Here is a 21,992-nt window from a genome sequence, read left to right as displayed (position 1 = left end):
ATGGAAAAGGAAGTGCATAAAGGGCATAAAGTCAGTTGCTACTGGCACTTTGAGAGCTAAAAAAAAAAACATACACAAAACAAAATACACAAGGAATGAGGATTTTATGAAGAGAATAAAATCAGGCCACATAAGTAAAATATTGTTCCATTTCTTGCACAGACTGATTATTTATAAGGCCTTGTCGTATATTTAGGAGCGCAAGTAATAATTTTGTGTTGCCTGTATATTTTTTTGAGTGCCTGAAGCTACAGATTTGCATGTAGAAATCACCAAAGACAAAATCTTCTATAATGTTCTAGTGAAGAAAAAAGCCACCTACATCTCAGATGAAATGAGGGAGCATAAATGAACAGCAGTTCATTTTTGGGTGTACTTTCCCTTTAAGATCCTAAAGCTTGCAACCAAATGGTTGTGTCAATGTTTTGAATGCAAAATTTTACTAGGTGGTTCATTTTAGTTTGCGGTAAGGATAAAAATGAATTGAAGAGTGCCAAAATTAGAGTTCTTGTCACTTTATGATGAATTACTCTGTATAAAAATATGTGCTAATTGAACAGATCTAAATGAAAAAGTGCTAAAATTACCAGTAAATATGCTGTTTCTCTGGATTTCATAGATTTATTAGGTATAAATTTGAGTTGTATTTTAACTTTATTAGTCCTCAGCATTTAGTTTTAAAGCATATTTTGACAACTAGTCAGAATAACCAACATTTTCATTTATTGGGGTTGAAAATGAGGCCTAAATTTCCCCAAAATTAAATTAAATGAAAATTTCACCAAAAATGTTATCTTCTGTAAATATAAAACTTGTAACGTGATGTTTAAATTAATATAAAAAATGTTATATTGTTATTAAATGCAAAAAAAAAAGAGTCTGCATATTTTATATGTGGAAGAAATATAATCATCGGTTTAAAAAAAATAAAAGTTTTATTTAAAGGCATAACTACAGTAATAAATTAGTCTTTGTTGCATACAATATCAAAAAAGTGTCATGTATATTACAAAGAAACAAAATTGTCTGGAGAAACACAAGATTCATCAGTTATTTGATTATTACGACTGGTGGGCAACTTGCAGCAATTTTCTAGCCTGTCTGTGAAAATGAAGATGAATGTGTGTGTTTTGAGGCGTTACCTGGTAATCTGAGGTCATGATCAGGCCACTTGAGGTAGTGGTGGGCGGAACCACTCTCACCTTCTTCAGAGGCGGGCCTTGTGCGTGGCTGTTGTCAGGGTTACCTGTGTGCCCTGCCCCATTGGTGTGGTTGTTCCCCTGCTGCTGCTGCTGCTGGTTTTTCTGCGGTTGTGAGACACAAGAGAAAATACTTCTCTTAAAAAAACAGTAGAAGATCTCCAAATCATGTCAAAATGAATTATGCAGAGTGGGGTATTTTTTCTTTTAAATGGTTGATTAAATAATAAAATATTAATTTAATTCTAAAGGTCCTGATATACCTCAAGCATATTCAGAAAACATATTGGGTTCTGTTCTTCATACATGGATCACTCAATTAGCAGGATTTGATTATTTAATATTATTTGATTATTTAACAAGATCCAGAATAGTTCCATTCCTCAAAACATATCTGAGAGTTGTTGTCAAAGCAACAGTTCAAAAATCTGCTCATCAGCAGGACAATTTCAAATACAAAACAAACAAAAGAGGTTAGATTGAATAATTTCAAGCAAAGGTGATTCTGAATGTATGTAGCAACGACTGATATTTTCTATTGTGTAGTACTGTATTAAAAAAAAAAAAATAGCAATAAAGTAAAATACAAAACTCTCAAAATTAAAAAAGAAGCCCAGTTAGGACATTTTATAAGAAACTTTGGTCATAAATTTAGCTTCAGAAGTTAGAAAAAGCAGAACTTCCAGAGCGTTTAGATACAAGTACATCAGGGCCTTATAGAATAAAATAATACAAATATAAAGTATGTGTGTGAAACAAATGCCGAAAAAGAAGAGGAAAAAAGACAGAAAACACACATTTCTTACTTTATCTGCCTTGTCTTCTGGCTCCTCTTCCGTCAGGAATTCTCTTTTAGGATAAGGAATCTGGCAGCCAGCAAAGACACTAAACAAAAAACAGATTTGAATTGCTAACATCCTGCAATTTATATTCTAAAGCAACTAATTTAATCTAATGCAAAAAAAATCCCACTATTATTTTTATTAGTATTATCTCTTTTGTTTTCCATTCCTTTTTGTTTTGAATACAGCTGAACTTAAAGGTCCAGAGAAGTTCAAATCATGTTTTTTAGATGTCAGAATCAGTATGTTAGTCTTAAAGGATATGTATAAGCTATAGTGTGGTACAAAACAGTGACAAAATTTGAATTTAGAAGATACAAAATCTATATAAACATGTAGAGTTTATTTATGCCTAAATGGATCAACGTTTTTTTCCACATCACCTCATACTTCAGTTTCTCAAATCTTGATCAAATGCTTTCTACATACTTTTCATTTGATACACTTGAGCTCACTGGCAGAGCTGTGATACAAATAAAACGCAATTGGCTGTTTTTTAAAGGGAGAAGCTACTAAGTCCTGCCTGTCCTGTCTTCGTTGAGATTGTCAAACATCGAATAAAAAAACTCTGCACATTTTAAAAAGCTTCACAGGATCTTTAAAGGGTTTCTTTTTGAGTGAGAAAAATGTAAAAAATGTTTAAACATGGTCAATTTGACATTCTCAGAAATCAAGAACATTTGTATGTTCTTCTATACTCCCTAAACTCACTATACAGCGTTTAAAAGCAAAACATTTTTTGGTTTAATCGGTTATTTGTTTTCCAGAAAACAACGTATGTAAAGTCTACATGCATTTCACTTGCAGAAAAGCTGTTGATAATTGCTGGTCACAGCAGAAGTGTCAACATCACTCACTCAGATGTGGGTAAAGGCTCCTCCAGGAAGTACGGGTCCTGCATGGCCTGCTCAGATGTGATTCTGCGGATTGGGTCCATGGTAAGCAGCTTTTGCAGCTGAGAGGGTGTACAGAGGTTAATATCTGCATGAGAAAATATGAGGATAAAAGATTTGCTTTTCTTTTGATCTGCTTACCAAGTGGAATGCTTTGCTGTCAGGCTTGACTTTATGCTTCTCCATATACTTTATAAGGCTGCAGTTAGTGTACCTACAGCAGACAAACACTGTCATACCAAATTTGTCACTCAATGAGACAACTTAATAAAAAAAGAAGCTCAAACTAACGTATTCCTCCTAAAGTCTTTCATCAGTGTCGAGTGTTCCGGCATCTTCTTAATGTCCTCCCAGTCTTTGTCTGAGAAGAAAATTAGATAACAGATTTTAGCACATTTACCGACATCAGATGACTTGAACTGTAAATAAATGGTTTAATTTAATGCTCTAATCAGCAAAGAATATGCAGAACACTAGAGCTGCACGATATCAGAAAAAAATCAGACATTGTGATTTTTTGTATTTCTATGATCTACAGTTTTATGCAAACCTTTGGCCACCTCTGATCATTTTTATAATTGCAAGCCATAGCCTGCTGGCCTTTCAAATCAGCAATTTCATAAAGAAATATTTTATACCCTAAGAAAAAGCAACATTTTAGTTCTGACATAAGATTTATTTAAATCAACAGATGCAATGCAATTCAAGTCTTGTGCAAAAAAAGTGCAAAAATGTGGGCACCCCAACAGAATAATGACATCAATCTTTTGTACAGCCACCTTTTGCTAAAATAACAGCCAATAGACACTTCTTGTAGCCAAGGATCCCTGAAGTCTTGCTGAAGGCATTTTTGACTGCAAATGTCCAGTTCAGTTAGGTTTGATGGGTGCCGAGCGTGCCACGGCCCTTTTCAAATCAATCCATAGATTTTCTGTGATGTTCAAGTCTGAGGATTAGGATGGCCATTCTAGATCATTGTATCATGTCTGAGCATGAATTTCTTGGTAGATCTGAAACTGTTTTGGGTCATTTCTGAACATTGTTCTTCTCAATCTGCGTATACTGGGTGGAATCCATGTGACCTTAAACTGACAAGTTTTCCAGCACCTGTGCTTGCCACAAATCTGCCAAGCATGATGGACCGTCCACCATATTTTACAGTAGGCAGCAGGTTCTTCTCCTGGAATGCTGTGTTGTTTTTCCATCATGCAAAGCATCTATAGTTGTGGCATCTGTCTACAGTATATTTTTCCAAAATGATTCAGGCTTGTCCAGATCAGACTTTGCATACCTCAAACGCCTCTTCTGCATCTCCTATGCATTGAGCTTTTCAATGTGAAGAGAAAGCTGGACTGTGGAATGATGTACAATGATATTATCAGCAGCAAGATGTTCCTGGAGCTCTTTGGAGGTGGTCTGCTGTTTGTCTGTGACCATTCTAAATTCACCTTTGCCTTTCAGATAATTTTCTTTATTTAGCACATCTGTCCTTCACCAGAACTGTTCCTGTGGCCTTCAAATTTCTTACGAATTAATAAAGGGACTAAGCCGAAATGAAAATAAATGAATGAATGAATTAGTACAATCTGGCAACAATCTTTCATTTATTTTACCCAGAATATTAAATTAAAAATTACATTTTAATTTAATTACATTCATCCAGTCATATTAAGTCATTAAAGAAATCTGTAGTGTAATAGGAATAGTTAAATTACATCCTAAATGTTCTTTTATTTAAATGCTCTATTTTCTTTTTGTAGTCCCACACACACAAATTTTTTTTATTAAATACATTTTATTTCTGATCCTGTATGATTTTAAGTTAACAATAATGACCCATTTGTCAATGCAATTCTGTTTATTTGTTTTCATCAATCCTAAAAAACAATCAGTATTGCATTCAGAACTGTTAGATTCTATTTGTTTTGACAAGATTATTTTTCTTCAGAAAGGCTGCCCCCTACTGGGATTTTTAACAATCCATTTATTTTTAAATGAATGACCTAGACCTGAATGAAAAGTAGATGCAGAATACCTGCAGGAAAGCCCATGACATTAAAGATGCGGTCGAGCTGATCGTGATGGTAGGGATTACTGGTCTTAATGTCCTCCTGTCGACAATGGAAGATGGGCTCTGAGGTCAAAAGCTCAGCAAAGATACAGCCAATTGCCCAGATATCTGTGAAAAAACACACCATTAGATCCGCATCAGACTTTTTTGTTTAAAATGGGAATTAGCACAAATAGAAGTATGGCCTCACCGATGGCTTTGGTGTAATGCCTGGCTCCCAGCAGCAACTCTGGTGCTCTGTACCAGAACGTAACAACTACTGGATCCAGATCCGCTAAAGGCTTCAGTGGTGAGTTGAAGAGCCGTGCAAAACCCATATCAGCTGCACATGGGACAGGATTTTAAAAAATGGTTATGACTGTGAATTGAAACATCTCTTCTTTTGTTAAAAGAAGAAAAACAGAACTAATGTCGTACCTATCTTCACACGTCCTCTTTCAGGACCTTCTCCCATTACCAATATGTTGGCAGGTTTCTGTGGTGAAAGAGTTTAAAGTATGATACTAGAATATTTGCTCTATTCTCTATTACAGTAGAAAACTATGAATAAACGTGATGTAAGTCCAGCACCTTGGATCTCTCCTGCGTTTGATGCTAGAGGGGATACAGCTATGATCGGAATTTTTTTACTCTTACGGTAATGTAAAAATAAGATTTGTTGTACAGTGTCACAAAAATTATGCTATATTGACACGAGTATCCTCAGGTGTATCCCATCTAGATTCCACCACACTGCAGAAGAGGGTGAAATCTAGATGGGATTTAGCGGAGTATACTCGTATCAATGTAGTACATTTTATTCGATAATGCTATTTTGACGCGAGTATCCTTAGCTGTGTTCCATCTAGCTAATAAAATACAAATAATGTCTTATTTATTAAATAATATATATACTTCTTGTTAACTTCCAGCTGTATCACTTCTAACAACAACGGCAGCGACCATTACCCAACTGAAAGGATTAAATGTTAAATTAAAAAGTTAAAGGGCTAAAAAAAAAAAAAAACCTTTAATAATATTCTAAAACAATATAACATTTTTTTTTTTTCAAACATGTTAATTCTCCAATGTCAGTTGTCCATTTGTGACTAAAGCTGCCCCATACTGGAAATTTTGTTATGGGTTACCTACAATAATCTGCCAAGTTAACAAATATTCAACTCACATCTTACACTGAGCAACATGATCGTAAATAAAACTGATCAGAGACATCTAGGAAAAACACAATGGTTTAACACAAATAAAACCTCACCAGGTCTCTGTGCAGGACCCAGTTGGCGTGCAAATAGTGGATGCCGTCCAGGATCTGGTAGAGCAAAGACTTTACCATCCCACGCGGCAGCTGAAGAGGCTTCTTATTGGCCTTAGAGGCTCTGTGGAACTTGATGATGTGCTGCAAAAACACGCAGACCCTCAGCAAGAAACGAACTGTGTACAAACATCTCAGTGCACACGAGCGTTTGACTGTACGTTACCCAGAGGTCATGTTCAGCGTAGTCAAAGAGAAGCCAAACTTTGCGGTCTGCATGTGACAGGAAAACCTTCTGCAGTGAGATCACATTGGGGTGCTTTAGTTCACGCAGCAGCTGCAGGGAGCAAACACACACACAAAAACACACGCTGAGACTGACATCTACAAAGCTCCCGCAGAACCAAAACACCTAAAGTATGCTCATTAAAAGAATAGTTTGGACAAAATTATAACTCAGCCATTATTCATTCATTTTGCTTTTGCTGCAGACTTGCATGATCGATTAACAATAAAACAGATATTTGGATAAATGGATCAGTTGTAAACAAATCATTCAGTTGAGAGAACTAGTCCTCATGTTACATTAATAAGAACAAATCTAAAGAAACAACAATATAAAAACCTCAATTAGAACATAAGCTATAATTCAATAAATTTCAATGATTAGTCAAATTAAAATTTTCCAAAGAGGAGTAAAGGAGCAGATTAAGCTTATTTCATGTATTGTGAAACAGAACAAAAAACTAAATCAGAAAAAAAAAACACTCATCAAAATTAAAGAGCACTTCACATTCCTCCTAGTTATTAATGTTCATAAGCACCTGGTTTCCAAAATTTCCAAAATGATCTGACAAACTCTATTTAACTGAAAGCCAAACTTTACAACTTTCATTGACTTTGCAAGATGGTCAGCCATTCTAAAGGGAAGTTGGGAGCAGTTTGTGCAGATGACAAAGTACCAGTCTTTTCACTCACCAAACATTTCAGCAGAAAGAATGAATAGGCAACTATTACTTTTGCTGAGGACCATGTTGCGTGGTCAAAGAATTGATCCAAAGTTCACTTTAGAGATGAAAGCATGTTTATTTTATTTGGGTCTGATGGAGAAACATGTTAAAACTGTGAAAAGACTAAATCCAAAGTCAGTGAAAGGTGGACGATGAAGTATCATGGTTTGGGGATGATTTCAGCAGTGTTAGTTATTATTGGGCCACTGATGAAGCTACATAGCAAAGTAAATGCTAATGTTTTACACAAGCTCTTCAGCAACATGTGGTTCCTTCCTTGTATTCACAGCCCAATCAGCCTGCATTTTTCATGCAGGACAATGAGCCATGTCACAAAGCAAAATGTGTAAAGCAGCTTCATGAATCTACAACACTGAAATAATGAAATGGCCAGACCAGAGTCCTGACATAAACCTGATAGAAAATCTCAGAAAATCATTTGGTGACACAATTATGGATAAAAAAAAAAAAACTCAGTGAACTGTGAAAGTGACAAAGACAAAAGATCAAGATCGTAGAAGAGCAGTTTTAGAGACTGGTGGTGTCCTGCGAGAGACTGGTGTGTGCTGAAGTCACTGAAAACAAAGCCTCTACTCTTCCTACTCATATTTGGCTTCTTTAAACTTTGAAAAAGTTAGTTTTAATCTTTCTTTGTGATACAACCATTAATCAATGCCTCTAATCAGTGTTTTCTACAAAATATATATTTTTTTGTTGTTGTTTAATGCCTTGGTTATTTTGTAAAATGCTGTTCTTTTAACATGATATACAGCTGCAATTAAAATACCTTTTAGGGGACTTTGATATTTCTGAAAGAGTGTTCTTAAATTGTTCTCTAATTTTGATAGCCAGACTCAACCATGTCAAGGTGAGCTTACATGTCAGCCTTTTTCCTTGAATATACAACATTTAATGTACTGTAAAAAGTTGCATGTATAGTATAAATCAATTTAAAATCTATATTTTTGACAGCATTAATTCTTATTTGCTTTCCATTAATTTAAACTGTATCACATTGTCTGACAAGCCAATCATGAAATTATAAGATATGTTATTCTCTGATAACAACCGATTGAACTGAATAACACAGGCTCATCCTGGTAGTATGCAAACCATCTTTTTTTCAGAAAATAAAGTACGAAGGCCTTACCAGCAGCCCAACACAAAGCAGAAAACAACCGGCTGGATGTACATTATGCATTACTTACATTCCACTAAAGAAATAACTATAGGAAACACTATAAGAGTGAACAATTAACAACAAAATGTTTGTCAGCTTCCAAAAAAAAAAACATGAGTATGCCTATTAACATCAAAAAAAAAAAATGGAATAGGGTTGTCACAGTACTGGAATTCGATACCATTCATCACTGATTTGCCATTGTGTTCATGTTTACAGCGTGTGACCACAGAAAAAGGGACACTGTAGTGTTTTAAAGCAGTGATTTATCAGTGGATCACTCGTATGTCAGCTTCTAGACAAACCAGCTGATTGATGTGACTTTGAAATGCTGCAGGGTCTCTGTATCTGTGGTTACACTCAGTAAACAGCGGTGAATTCGGTGAACTGATGACCTCATGGCCAATTACAGTCATTTCTGTTGAGCATGTGAACACAATGGCAAATCAGCACTGTTTAAGAACATGCTGCAAAAGTATTTGTTTGATGTTTTTTTAAATACTATGGCATGTGCCAGAAGTACTTCAGATCTTCTTGACAGGAACATGTTTAAAGCTTGATGTACTTACTGCTATCTCTCTGCAGGCGGACATGGAGATCCCTGTGCCTTCAATCTGCTTCAGAGCATAATCTTTATCATCCTTCCTGCAAAAACACATATCAGCAACCACAATTACTCTTTAGTGAAGTACATGTCCCTAAATCTACACCTACAAATCATATTAAACCCCTTATAACCAGGATAAATCCAGTGGGGGAAAATTAAGCAGAATTTAGCAACATTGTGACTCATTTAAATGAGTTTAAATGTCTCCTGATAGCTACTGCGAGGCAAAAAAATTAAGTCAGACAAAAATACATTTGCCTATAAAATTTCCCAACGCCCTGTCCAGTTTCTGGAGAACAAATTAGCTGTAAACCGCTCATAAACAACCAACTTCTATGGTGAATGAAAACATCTTTAAACACTTAGGAGCTTCAAGTGAGACTTTGGCTGCCAGGCAGTCTGGACTTTAATAGGAAAGCTTTGGGTCTGTCTGATGGGTCTCACTTAAAATCAACTCCACTCATCAGCAGATTCATTCTTCCTCAGCCAAGATGGTTTACAATTGGTGTGAATAAAGGACTGCTGTGTAAGAAGCAAATAACCATTAGAATTAATAACCATTAGTGTGTGGTGCAGACTGACTAAAGCTGTTCTTCTGGGACAGCACTAAATACAACAAATAATGCAAATTGTGAAGTTTGCTACTAGGGTTGCACAATATATCATTTCAGCATCGATATCGAATGTGCGAATCTCTTATAGTCACATCATAGGATCTGCAATGTCATATTGGGATTATAATACACAAAAAACAATAATAATATGAAATATTATTATACTTTTAATATTAATTAAGTATATTAATTAATATTAATATACTTTTATTTGGATGCGTTTAAGGACTGTATGATTTCAAATGAATTTAAACCACATGGTTTACCCCTTTAACAAAGATTGTGTTTAATTATTTAATACAATAGAATAAAGACTAGGCAGTGTTACTTTACATTTGATAATTGAATTCCTATACTTTAATACCGTTAAAGTCCCACAAAAAACAAAACAAAGTTTTTATCCTTGTTCTGTTGTTTTCCTCTATGCTTTAATTTATTTTATTTTGCACATTTTTGTGTATTTTATGTAGATGCACTCAACTACAAATAATTACAGTCAATATCAAATTTGGAATTATTTCTAAATATTTATCTTGTAAAGTTATTTTCATATTGCAATGTATAATCGCAGAAAAAAAATACATCACAATGTCAGCTTTTTCCAATATCACGCAGCCCTAATTGCCATTTAATATAACAATTTTTAACAAACAATTTTTTTTGTTTAGCTTTACATCTTAAAAAATTGCAAGGCATTTAAAAATTGAAATAGACCCTTCAAGTCATTTTTTTTAAATTCTTTGAAGTAATAACTTTAATTTATAATATAATAAATACAAAACTATTTTAGTAATAGTTATTTTTAAGAGGTTGTGTGCTATTAAGCCCCAGTTTTAAATCTATAGTGGTCCTATAAAATTCCATTATTTTTTAAGGTTAAACTGATGTAAAAGCCTGTAATATTTGATCTAAATTTATTTACAAATAATGATATCATCCTTTTCCAAAGAAATTATGCTTTTTCTTTTTTTATTTTTTAGTTTTCTTTTTTAGTTTATACAAATTCACAATGAAGAATTGTGGTAGTCATTTAAATGAATAAAACATCATATAAAATGCAAATCAATTACATTCTGAACATTATTTTTCTGAAACAAAATTAGTTGTTAAAAATCCACATAAATTGTTTTATTGTCATCATCATTTTCATTAATTCGAGTAGTACTTTCATTAATACATTACATTTCCATCATAATGAAGTTAAATGAGTCTATAGAGCACTTATTGTGGTCATATATTCAGTCCATTTATTTGTTCCTATAGATTTATTCATCCATACTTTGCCAATAAAACCGTAAAAAAAACAAAACTGTATTCTAGTGCTGTTAACCGATTAATTGTAATTAATCACATGCAAAATAAAACTCTGCATTTACATAGTAATTGTGTACACATCCATGTATACATGTTAGGATTGTCAAAGTTAATGCAAAGTTATTTTAACAGCAGTAATCATTTTATTAATGAACGATTAACGCTGCACGTTTTTGTATGATCCTTGCCAGTAGTTGGAACAATATTCACCCAGTAAATAATGCAGCACCTATTGGAAATGATGAATGAAAAAGGAGAAAACTGAGAGATCATATAACAACGTCCTATGATTCTGTCAACAAAAAATGTGTGTGAAATTATCACTGTATCGGTGACAATGAGAAAGGTTCTTCCTAGTCAAGCTGACCACTTTTCCTCCCTGTTCATAGAGAACTTCACTAATCATCATTTGTAGTGTATCTGGCACCCAAGGTTAAATTCAATTCGAAATAATGTCTTATCTTTTCATTTCTGTCTATTTTATTTGTACACTCTAAAAAACGCTGGGTTGGTTTTTTTAACCCAAATGCTGGGTTGAGACTGCTGGGTAACAAAATTGGGTTGATTCAACCCAATTTGGGTTGAAAATCGATCTTTATCTGTAACCCAGCAGTGCTGGGTTGGGAACGCGGACGTGAAAGAGAGCACGCACGTCACGTCAACATGCAGGGACATCAACGTGAGAAACCGCCATTTTCTTTGCGCTGTCTTTGAGGGGAAGCGAGTGAAATTCTGTGTGAGACGTAAGTTATTTAGTGTGTATTTAACAATTTTCATAAGAAAAAACACACTTAGTTTACTTAGTATAATATACACGCGCTTTTTTTTCTGTTTCTCCGCCTGATGGCCGACTTGTTGCTCCGCCTCATGCTGACCTGTGCTCGCCTTATGGCTGAACTGTTGCTCCGAGTCCGCCTGACGAGCCACCTGTTTCTCCGGATCTGTTTCTCCGCCTAACGGCGACCTGTTTCTCCGGACCTGTTTCTCCGGACCTGTTTCTCCGCCTAACGGCGACCTGTTTCTCCGGACCTGTTTCTCCGCCTAACGCCCGAGCTGTTGCTCCGCCTAACGCCTGACCTGTGCTCGCCTCACGCCCGACATGTTGCTCCGCCTCACGCCCAGCCTGTTGATCGGTGGACGGGTAAGCGCGCATGGCATCGGAAGGAGCTCGAAAAGTATAAGGTAACTAATGAAACTAACGTGAAGCATGTTTGATGACCACTTTATAAACACAACAACTAGGATAATTTAGGAGCTTTTTATTGTAATAAAATGCCTTTTGAATGACACAGATTTTTATGTTGGCTAGGTGATGACAGTAAGTAACGTTACTGTGATTTGTGATCTTTCTGGGGTGTTAACTGTAAAGCAGTAAGTAGTATTTTTACTCTTGTATTTCTTAAGTTTGTTCATGGATTTTTGTGACAATACTTTGATGCATAAGTGTTGAATTCAGCTTCTAACAATGTTTTTTTTTAATCAAAATATATACAATAATTGTCCTGCTCTGCATGTACATTTTGTTTAGCTGTACATCTGTACATTGAATAGCAAATGTTATTAATTTACTATGAGCATTTTACATTCTAGACGTGATTTGAGCTATGTTTAATTAATCCTGTATGTAAGGGTCGTTTCATGCTAACGGAAATGTCTGAGCTAAGGCTAATTCCAACCTAATCATCTTCGACTGCAAAAAGAAAAAGTTTGACCACCGTTTTATGTGACACCCTGGATAATTATTATCATTTAGGAGTATTTTTGTGATATAGTGACTTTTGGCTAACATGATCTTTTTTTACTTAATTTTGCTTAAACGCTTTTATCTGTTATTCTTTTTCAGATGGATAATTGCGTGAAAATCAAACTAAAAGAATGCAATCTTGAGGAGTTAATCCCCACATTTGAAGGTATGTAATAATATTTTACTTGGTTCATTGTAATCATTAGGGCTGCCCTTGTCTAAATATTTGTCTGGTTGACTTGTGATGTTCATTTGAAGCATTAGTTGAATAATTACAGATTTATTAATAAACCATTTATTCATTAATTCGTTTTCTTTTTGACTCAGTCCCTTTATTAATCTGGGGTCGCCACAGCGGAATGAACCGCCAACTTATCCAGCATATTTTTTACACAGCGGATTCATGCAGCATACATTGACTTTGCCAGTGTGGACTTTTTTTCTGCAACTAGTGGGTAGCACATTCGCCTCATAGCAACAAGGTCACTTGATCGATCCTTGGCTGGGTCAATAGGCCTTTCTGTGTGGAGTTTGCATGTTCTCCCCGTGTTCGTGTGGGTTTCCTCCAGGTGCCCCGGTTTCCAAAGACGTGGTAAAGGTGAATTAAGTAGACTAAATTGTCAATGGTGTATGTGTGTGAATGAGTATTTGTTTCCCAGTGATGGGTTGCAGCTGAAAGGGCATTCGCTGCATAAAACTTATGCTGGATATGTTGGTGGTTCATTCCATTGTGGTTACCCCAGATTAATAAAGCGACAAAGCTAAAAAGAAAATGAATGAATGAATAATAAATTTTTAGTTGACTAATGGTTATTCAATTATTAGGGGGCAGCCCTAGTAATCATTAGCCACTTCAACACTTTAAACTGAGAGATTGAACTCTAATGCCAATTTGTTTTTGTCTGGTTATTTTTTAAAATCTGCTGTTCATGCAACCAGTGACATTCTCTTGTTTTATTTTTAGCACAGGAGCGAACCTTTCCTCATTTTTAGGTCAATTTGAATACAATTCAGAGGGTAAGGATTCAATTAAAGGTTTCTCGATGCATAATGATGCATTTAATGCATAATGATTGTCTTAGTTATTTTATTAACAATGAAAATGTTATTTTTATGTTTGTTATTAGGGTGGCATGGGGGCGCAGTGGGTAGTGCTGTCGCCTCACAGCAAGATGGTCGCTGGTTTGAGCCTTGGATGGGTTTCCCCTCCACAGTCCAATGACATGCGGTGTAGCTGAATTGGGTAAGCTGAATTGTCCATAGTGTGTGTGTAAATGAGAGTGTGATGGGTTGCAGTTGAAAGGGCATCTGCTGCGTAAAACATAAAAAGATGACGGTTTTGTGAAAGTTGTGATTTGGTCACAGCTATGGTTTCAAATTTTTAGTGATAAGATGCTTTATATAGATAGTGAATGCAACAAACTCTAAATGGCCTGTAAGCCAATTATTTTCATTTAAGGAGAAGTCCACTTCCAACAAAAGATTCACACATAATGTACTCACCCCCTTGTCACCCAAGATGTTCATGTCATTCTTTCTTCAGTCAGAAAGATTTTTTTTTAGGAAAATATTTCAGCAATTTTATCCATCTTGAACTGAGATTGTGCCTCATTTTTGAAGTTTTTAAAGAAAATTTAAATGCGGCTTCAAATGATACAAATACGGTTGCAAACAGTCCCAGCTCAGGAAGAAGGGTCTTATCTATTCTCATTAAGAAAACACAATTAAATACTTAATAATTTCAAATGCTCATCTTGCCTTACTATTACTTATTAAAAAAAGTTCCTTAGGCAAACCTGTTGTTGCATTGTCATCTTCACTCGGGCCAAAAAATTGCAGCATGGTGCCATGGTCAGTGGTTAACTAATGCCAACACTGGCTGATAGCTTGGTGTGTTATGGCCTTAATTGCTTCTAATGGTATTTTAGGTGTTCTAAAGTTAACTCTAAAGATATTTAACTTTTACACTTTTGAGTTTTTAATAAATCTTACTTCTATTTATTTTTTCAGATTGGGACCAATATTGCTGAGTATCTTCATCCATTGAATTCAAGAATCTATTGAGTTTCCTCATGTTCTCATCCTTGGAGACCACCACTTCTTTCAAGCCTTTGCTCACGTGCTGTGCTATTTATTATTGCAAAGTACATTACTTGCCAAAGTGGACGTTTGCTATAAAGCATTCTACATCTTTGGTGTAAACTACCCCAAGCAGTGTTCCCTGGTGTGGCAGACTGTGGTTTATGGACATCCTGGGGAGGAGACACTAGCAGTAAGGGTTCTGCTAGCATTAATTTTTGCTGACAAACAGTAATCATTAATACTGTGACCTCACTGCTTCCTTGGATTCTGTGTTCTTTAACTTGTACTTTGGATTGTGGGGGAAAAGGAGCACCCAGAGAAAACCCACACGAACACGGGGAAAACATGCAAACTCCACACAGAAACACCAACTGACCCAGCTGAGGCTTAAACCACCGACCTTGTTGCTGTGAGGCAATCGTACTACCCACTGTGCCACCATGACACCCATTTCTAAAGAATAGTTTTAATAACTCATTTCTAATAACTGATTTCTTTTCTCTTTGCTATGATGACGGCACATAATAATGGACTAGATATTTTTTAAGACACTCTACACTGCAGTTACATTGCAACTAATGTTTCTTACAGACTCTTTTATATCTCAGGATTGATGTTTGCACATGATTGTTCGAGTAAAAGTTAAAAAAAGTTTTCCTATTTCAAATTTGTTTTAAAATGCTTCCATCCTCAGGTTTCATTTTAACTTTTATATCTCTTTTTTCTTCAAAACTGCATTTACATTGAACTTGATCATCCTTACTGATGATTGCTTTATAGCTCATATATTGATGTTTGCACATAATTGTTAAAGGGAAAGTTATAAAATGTTTTCTTATTTTTTCTTAATATAAAATTTGTATTTTCTTAGTTTTTATTGTTTGTTTTGTTTTTTCAAGCTGTTTGATGCCTTTTCATTATTACTTTCACATATTTTTTTCTGCATTGCAGTTGATGATTTATATGAGAATATGTTGATGTTTGTGCTCAAATTACTTTCTGACTTCAGTCATTTAGATGCATTTTCATTATTACTTCCTTATACTATTGTTTTTCTCTACTCTGCAATAACATTGCAATTGCCTTACTGATGATTCCTTATTTATAAATGATGCAAATGTTTTTGAATGTATTTCAAATATGCATTTTCTTAAGGTAATTTGTCTGATTTCAGTCTGATGCATTGTTACTGAACTTTAGTCAGTGTTTCTGTGATACAGTTTGATAAATTTTCACAGAAATCGTCTTAACCCTTTAACAACCCTTTCAAGAAAAAAAATTGGATTGCATTTCTCAACTGCTAATGTCGCTATTGAACACAATCAGTACATTTTAACACATGTTATAATTTCTAAAATATCAACCTCTACCAAATGATTGATATGTATGTTTATGGTAAAAGTACCAGAATTATGAAAAATCTGAAAAATTATGTGTAAGACCAATTAAAAAAAAAAAAAAAAAAAAATATATATATATATATATATATATATATATATATATATATATATATATATATATATATATATATATATATATATATATATATTTAAAAGAAATATTTTGAACACTAAATCATCTTTTTTCTTATGACTTTAACAGTCATTATTTAAAACAGTAAAAACGAGGTCAACCATTTGGTAGAGCAGGCAGTCAAAGGGTTAATGCTGAGGTGCAGATGGGAAAAATCTCAAATTCATTTGGACACATTTTATCTTTTGTCATAAATAAAATTCCATTACTGAACAACTATGTATTGCTGTAGAATTGTTTTTATTTTAGTGATTTTAATCATCAGTTTCTAGATTAAATTTCTGACCCATTTTGGGTTACATTCAACCCAGCAGTGTAGTAATTTTTAACTAATAGTTGGGTTAAAATCACAACCCAGCATGCTGGGTTAAACTTGTAACCCAACTTGCTGGGTTAAAGTAACCCAGCGTTGGGTTTGTCCCTTTTTTACCCAGCGCTGGGTTACCAAAACAACCCAAATTGGGTTGTTTTCAACCCAGCAGTTTTTAGAGTGTAGTTTTCATTCATTCATTCATTTTCTTGTCGGCTTAGTTCTTTTTTTAATCCGAGGTCGCCACAGCGGAATGAACCACCAACTTATCCAGCAAGTTTTTACGCAGCGGATGCCCTTCCAGCCGCAACCCATCTCTGGGAAATATTTGTAGTTTTGACTGTCTTTAATGTCCACCTTAGAAAACCATTAACTGTCTCTTAGAAGAGCATTTTTTTAATATAATAAATTACATGGTAACAAAACAGCAAACATAGTTAATGTATTTGCTAACATGAACAAACAATGAACAATATGTTGATTGAAGGATTTATTCATGCTTGTTACCGAAGCTGTTCATTGTTAGTTTATGTTAATTCATGCGTCAAGATCTAATATAAACAGGCACTGTGTTTGATTTTAACAATTCATTAGTAAATGTTGAACGATTAATTAATGCTGTACAAGCATTGCTCATTGTTTGTTCATGTTAGTACATTAACTATTAATTATGTGTCCCATATACAACTTTGCCTTATATATTCTGCTTTGTTGACCAACTGTCTGCTGAAATATTAAAAATATTGTTAAAATGTTTCAATTTTTTTATTTTGAAATTAATAACTTTTCTTTATAAACCAAGACAAAATTGTGAAAACACAGCAAAATATGAAAAATTTTGAAAAAAAAAAAAAAAACAGGAAATGTTTTTTCTATTATAGCCAAGAACTTTAATTTCCCTGCATCCCTAGAAAGCAGTGCTACTCCTCAGTTTCTTATTGTGTGCACATAAGTCCCTGATGTAGTTATGCAGTTTCAAAATGCAACATTATGTTAATTTACGGTTTATTTAGAACAGACAAAATGTGTATATAACGTGTGATTAATCACAAGTTATGTCATGGACTTGCAATTAATCACAATTAAATATTTGAATTGATTGACAGCCATAATATATACAATTATGTTTACATAAATATAAATCTTTATATAACATAAAATTATACGCAAATATCAATACTTATATTATGTAACTACAAACTTTTATTTTGTATTTTTTTATTCACAATACATGATTAAAAAGCATTACTCTATTCTGAGACTGGATCTGCATTTCAGCAATCATGGAATGCTAAAAATGTAACAGTGCCTAATAAATACCAACTTTTGATACTTAATGTTTAGCCAAATTCTGATGAATTCTGAATTTCAAAGTAAATGTAATTTTAAAAACCACATTCTGTGATTATATCTGTATTTTTAATTTATTTGTATGCATATTTCATAAGATTCCACAAGATTTTATAGCGTAAATCCCATTTTCACAACTGCGTTTAGTGATTTCAATCTAGTTTTATGCATCATGACAATCATGGGACGCTAGAAAATTAATAAAAGCAGAAAGAGAGCCTGAGAAATTACTTGATAGATGTTCTAAAAACAAGATCTAATCCTAGAAAGGTTACACATTCTGTCATTTTCAGGACTTTGATCTCTGCGTCTGAGGAAAAAAACATTTGTCTTGCTTTTTGAAGAAGAGCACAGACAAATCTGTGTTTTTGTCCTGAGTGTGAGAAAGTTTTAAAGAATAGATTTCTATCGGCGAGTTACCAAAAACATTAAGAGCAGTCATTTAAACTCCTTTTCCCCCCTCAAATAAAATTGACCTCATAATTCCTATTCACATGTGTCTTGCAATAATACATTCCACACATGTCCTTTCTTTAATCATCATTATATAAAATTAATTACATATCATTGCTCTGATAGAGCACTTTACAAAAAACATTCTTGGTGTCAATTATAATAGTCAATGAAAATGTTTATATTTATTTACACATACAATTATATATAAATATCTATATACATATATTATATACTTATGTAACTACAAAAGTTTATTTTGTATGTGGCTAGTCACGATTAATGATTAAACAGCACTACTCTGAGATTTAATTTGCATTTTAGCCATCATGGAATAAAATAGAGGATGAAAATGTTCGATATGTTCCTTTTCTTACAGACCTGAGAAACGCTGTGCAACGAACAACATTCTGGCAGGATTGGGAGGCTTCTACTGCCATCAAAGTTTCTTTTTTGTAATTATTTATTTAATTGTTTTATCACGGTATTGTGGTATTATCACGGTATTGGCCTAAGCTGCATTAAAACATTACTGTAACACATATTATAACCAAATAATTAGGGCTGTCAAATTTAGCGCGTTAACTTAAGAGATTAATTTTAAATATTTAACGCGTAAAAAAAAAGAACGCAAACAACGCAGTTGCAATTTTTTTTTAATTTCCTGTTGTGTGTTCAGTGACGGCACGTACATAGAGGTGACCTAGGTGGCCGCCTTGGGCAGCAGAATAGTGAGTGAACCCCCCGGTCCTCACTTTCATCCGCTACACCCACCCTCTTCCTCACAGTCCTCGCTTTCATCAGCAAACCGGTCACTTTCTTTTTCACTTTCGGGTTGAGGCGTGATTGCCGTTTGCCTAGAGCGCCAGTTCAGCTTGCTCCAGCCCTGCGTGTTTAACGTGCAAAGAAATTTGGATAAGACCAAGGACGTGCTTTTAGAAGGAAAGTTTCAGTACAAAATAATTAATGTTGCATCACCAGGCTATTGTGCGTTTCCTCCAGAGCTTCAAGCTATTTCGGGTGTTTCATTTTTAATCTTTAAACTTTAACAGCAGTTCACTCTCATTCAGCATATTTTCATTCAGGAAGTTTTAATGGAATTTAATACCGCATGGCGAACGGAAAGAAACATCTCTGCATTTCGGAACTCGCGTGATCCTTTAAGCTAATCAAAAATTGCTGCTTACATGGTAGACTCTTCATCAGTATTATCTTAATCATAAAAGTGAAGTATTGGTGTCCATGTAGATGTGCTGTAGTAAAAGTGGCAGATGAAGTCGCAAGCTGTCAAAGACAGCCTTATTCTCTGTCTTTAAGCTAATTCCATGAGCCCTCACATTCCATAAGTCTGACGTGTATCCCCCTACACGCAACTTTTGTAAAGTGTCTGCTTAATGTTGCTGTGTCAGAAACCTTGCTTGTAAAATAAAGCCCTACTTTAGAACGCTTAGTTAAAGCAAATTTGATGAACGCGATCATGCGCGTTGATGAATCTGAAGGGATCCCTCGCTCATCTTGTCTGCTGTACTGCGCGCGTTGTCTGTGTGTGTGTGTGTGTGTGTGTGTGTGTGTGTGTGTGTGTGTGTGTGTGTGTGTGTGTGTGTGTGTGTGTGTGTGTTAGAATCCAACATTGAAATCATTTTTGTTTGTTGTTGGCATTGATTGTTTTAAAATTCAAATGGTACTTAAATGCCTGTGTTTTTATTTCTGTAATAAGTACAGCTTTTCACGATTAATCATGATTAATTACAAAAAAGTGTGACTAATTACGTAATTTTTTGTTTCCCAGTGATGTGTGGAGGGTGATAGGGCATCTGCTGCGTAAAACATATGCTGGACAAGTTGGCAGTTGATTCGGATGTGGCGACCCCAGATTAATAAAGGGACTAAGCCAAAAAAAATTTTGAATGAATGAATAAAATATATTATATAATAATAATAATAATAATAAAAATAATAATAATAATAATAATAATAATAATAATAATAATAATAATAATAATAATACAAGCGTTTTGTATGCCACTGACTGTGTGAGGGATATAAAAGAATTCAGGCCTAAGAAATTGTACTGAATTGAATTGTTTATTAAACAAAGACTATGCAGTACTGTTTTACATTTGATTATTCTACTACATACCTGAATACAGCTTGACTATACAGAAAACAACCAGATGCTGTTTATTTAATTTGTATTTCTTTTTTTTATTATTGAATTTGTCTACGCTTGTAGGTTGTTTCTTATATTTTATGCAGTCCCCTACAGAATCATCTTAATCAATCTAAAATGATCAATTCTTTCCAAAGTTATTCAACACATCTAGTTCAATTGCATTCACATCGCAATATATAATAGCAGAAAAAAAAATTTCAATTTGCAGATTTTTCCAATATCGTGCAGCCCTACTTCGCATATTGCACATGCATGTTTAGAGTAAATGTTTTAAACAAATAAAATTGACAGACTGTTCAAAGTAGTTGGCCAGATTAACGTGAAAAAGATCATGTTAAAATTAAATCCTCTCTTAAGTCTGTTAAGTAATAACCTTAAAGGCACTGAATAATAAAAGTATAAACATATAAAAATAAAAGTTTAGATAATATACAACATCATGCATGTTCATCATCACTATAACACTAGGAATGTAATTATATATATATTTATTTTTATGTAGACAACATGTTTTATGTGTATTAAAGGATTAATGAAAAACATAATTACAGTAATTGCAGTTATTATGCGGTATAATATTAACGTAGGCATATTATATGTGTTAAGGGATTAATCAAATATAATTACAATAATTTCAGGTTGAGCTAAAGTATTTATACTTGATGTATTTATGTTTGTGTTTTCACACAGTCATCGTAAAAATCCCAGTTACATTTCAACATAATACAGGCACAGATTTCCCCATGATTATGGTTGACATAATGTTTAATTTTAATAAGTCATAATATTGCAGTACAAAAAATTTGCTATTGACATCTGCATTGTGTCCTCAAAGCCAGGGAACAAAAACCATGTTTGAACATGCATGAACTAAAAAAATAATTTCTCTGTTTTGCTAAGAAAGTAAGCCGTTTATACTCAATACAGGTTTTATCAACATTTATCATTATAAAAATGATTCCTCAGAAGGACATTTGTAAAAATCCCATCTGGTTGTCATGTTTGTGATGCTCTGAATATAAAATAGTAATATAAATTGAATTAACAATTCACTGCAGGGATGCACAATATATGGTTGCAGCATCGATATCGCAAAGTGATCCTTTGCAATAGTCACATCACACGTATACACAATGTTGAGTCTGGATTATAATTGATCATTTCGCGAGTATCTTTGAGGCCTGTGACTCTATGAAGACTATAAATGCATTCAGGCAATAATGATCAATTTTATTGAATTGATTATGAATTAAAAACTAGGCAACATTATTTTACATTTGATTATTCAATTACTGTATAGACGGTGTTCATTTAATTTGTAATTTTTCTTTATTGAATTCATCTACGCTTGTCGACTGTTTAATATAA

The 21,992-nt window shown here is 34.0% G+C and overlaps 1 protein-coding gene across 2 annotated transcripts in view; it reads right to left on the bottom strand.

The window, feature by feature from the left end:
- cdk8 (cyclin dependent kinase 8) overlaps positions 1 to 21,992 on the bottom strand; it is a 28,523-nt gene that overhangs the window by 2,950 nt on the left and 3,581 nt on the right. Inside the window, 11 exon segments of one of the 2 annotated variants that reach the window (NM_194408.2) lie at positions 1,143 to 1,304; positions 2,006 to 2,084; positions 2,899 to 2,996; positions 3,076 to 3,148; positions 3,226 to 3,295; positions 4,970 to 5,113; positions 5,196 to 5,327; positions 5,423 to 5,480; positions 6,258 to 6,398; positions 6,481 to 6,591; positions 9,014 to 9,089. In NM_194408.2, the coding sequence (NP_919389.2) occupies positions 1,143 to 1,304; positions 2,006 to 2,084; positions 2,899 to 2,996; positions 3,076 to 3,148; positions 3,226 to 3,295; positions 4,970 to 5,113; positions 5,196 to 5,327; positions 5,423 to 5,480; positions 6,258 to 6,398; positions 6,481 to 6,591; positions 9,014 to 9,089 (1,144 nt within the window). 2 annotated transcript variants of the gene reach the window in all.

This window comes from Danio rerio, chromosome 24 (assembly GCF_052040795.2).
Source record: "Danio rerio strain M-AB ecotype USA chromosome 24, GRCz13ab, whole genome shotgun sequence".
Classification (NCBI taxonomy): Eukaryota; Metazoa; Chordata; class Actinopteri; order Cypriniformes; family Danionidae; genus Danio; species Danio rerio.
Note: the sequence above shows the minus strand (reverse complement) of the source record. Positions and strands in the feature narration are given on the sequence as shown.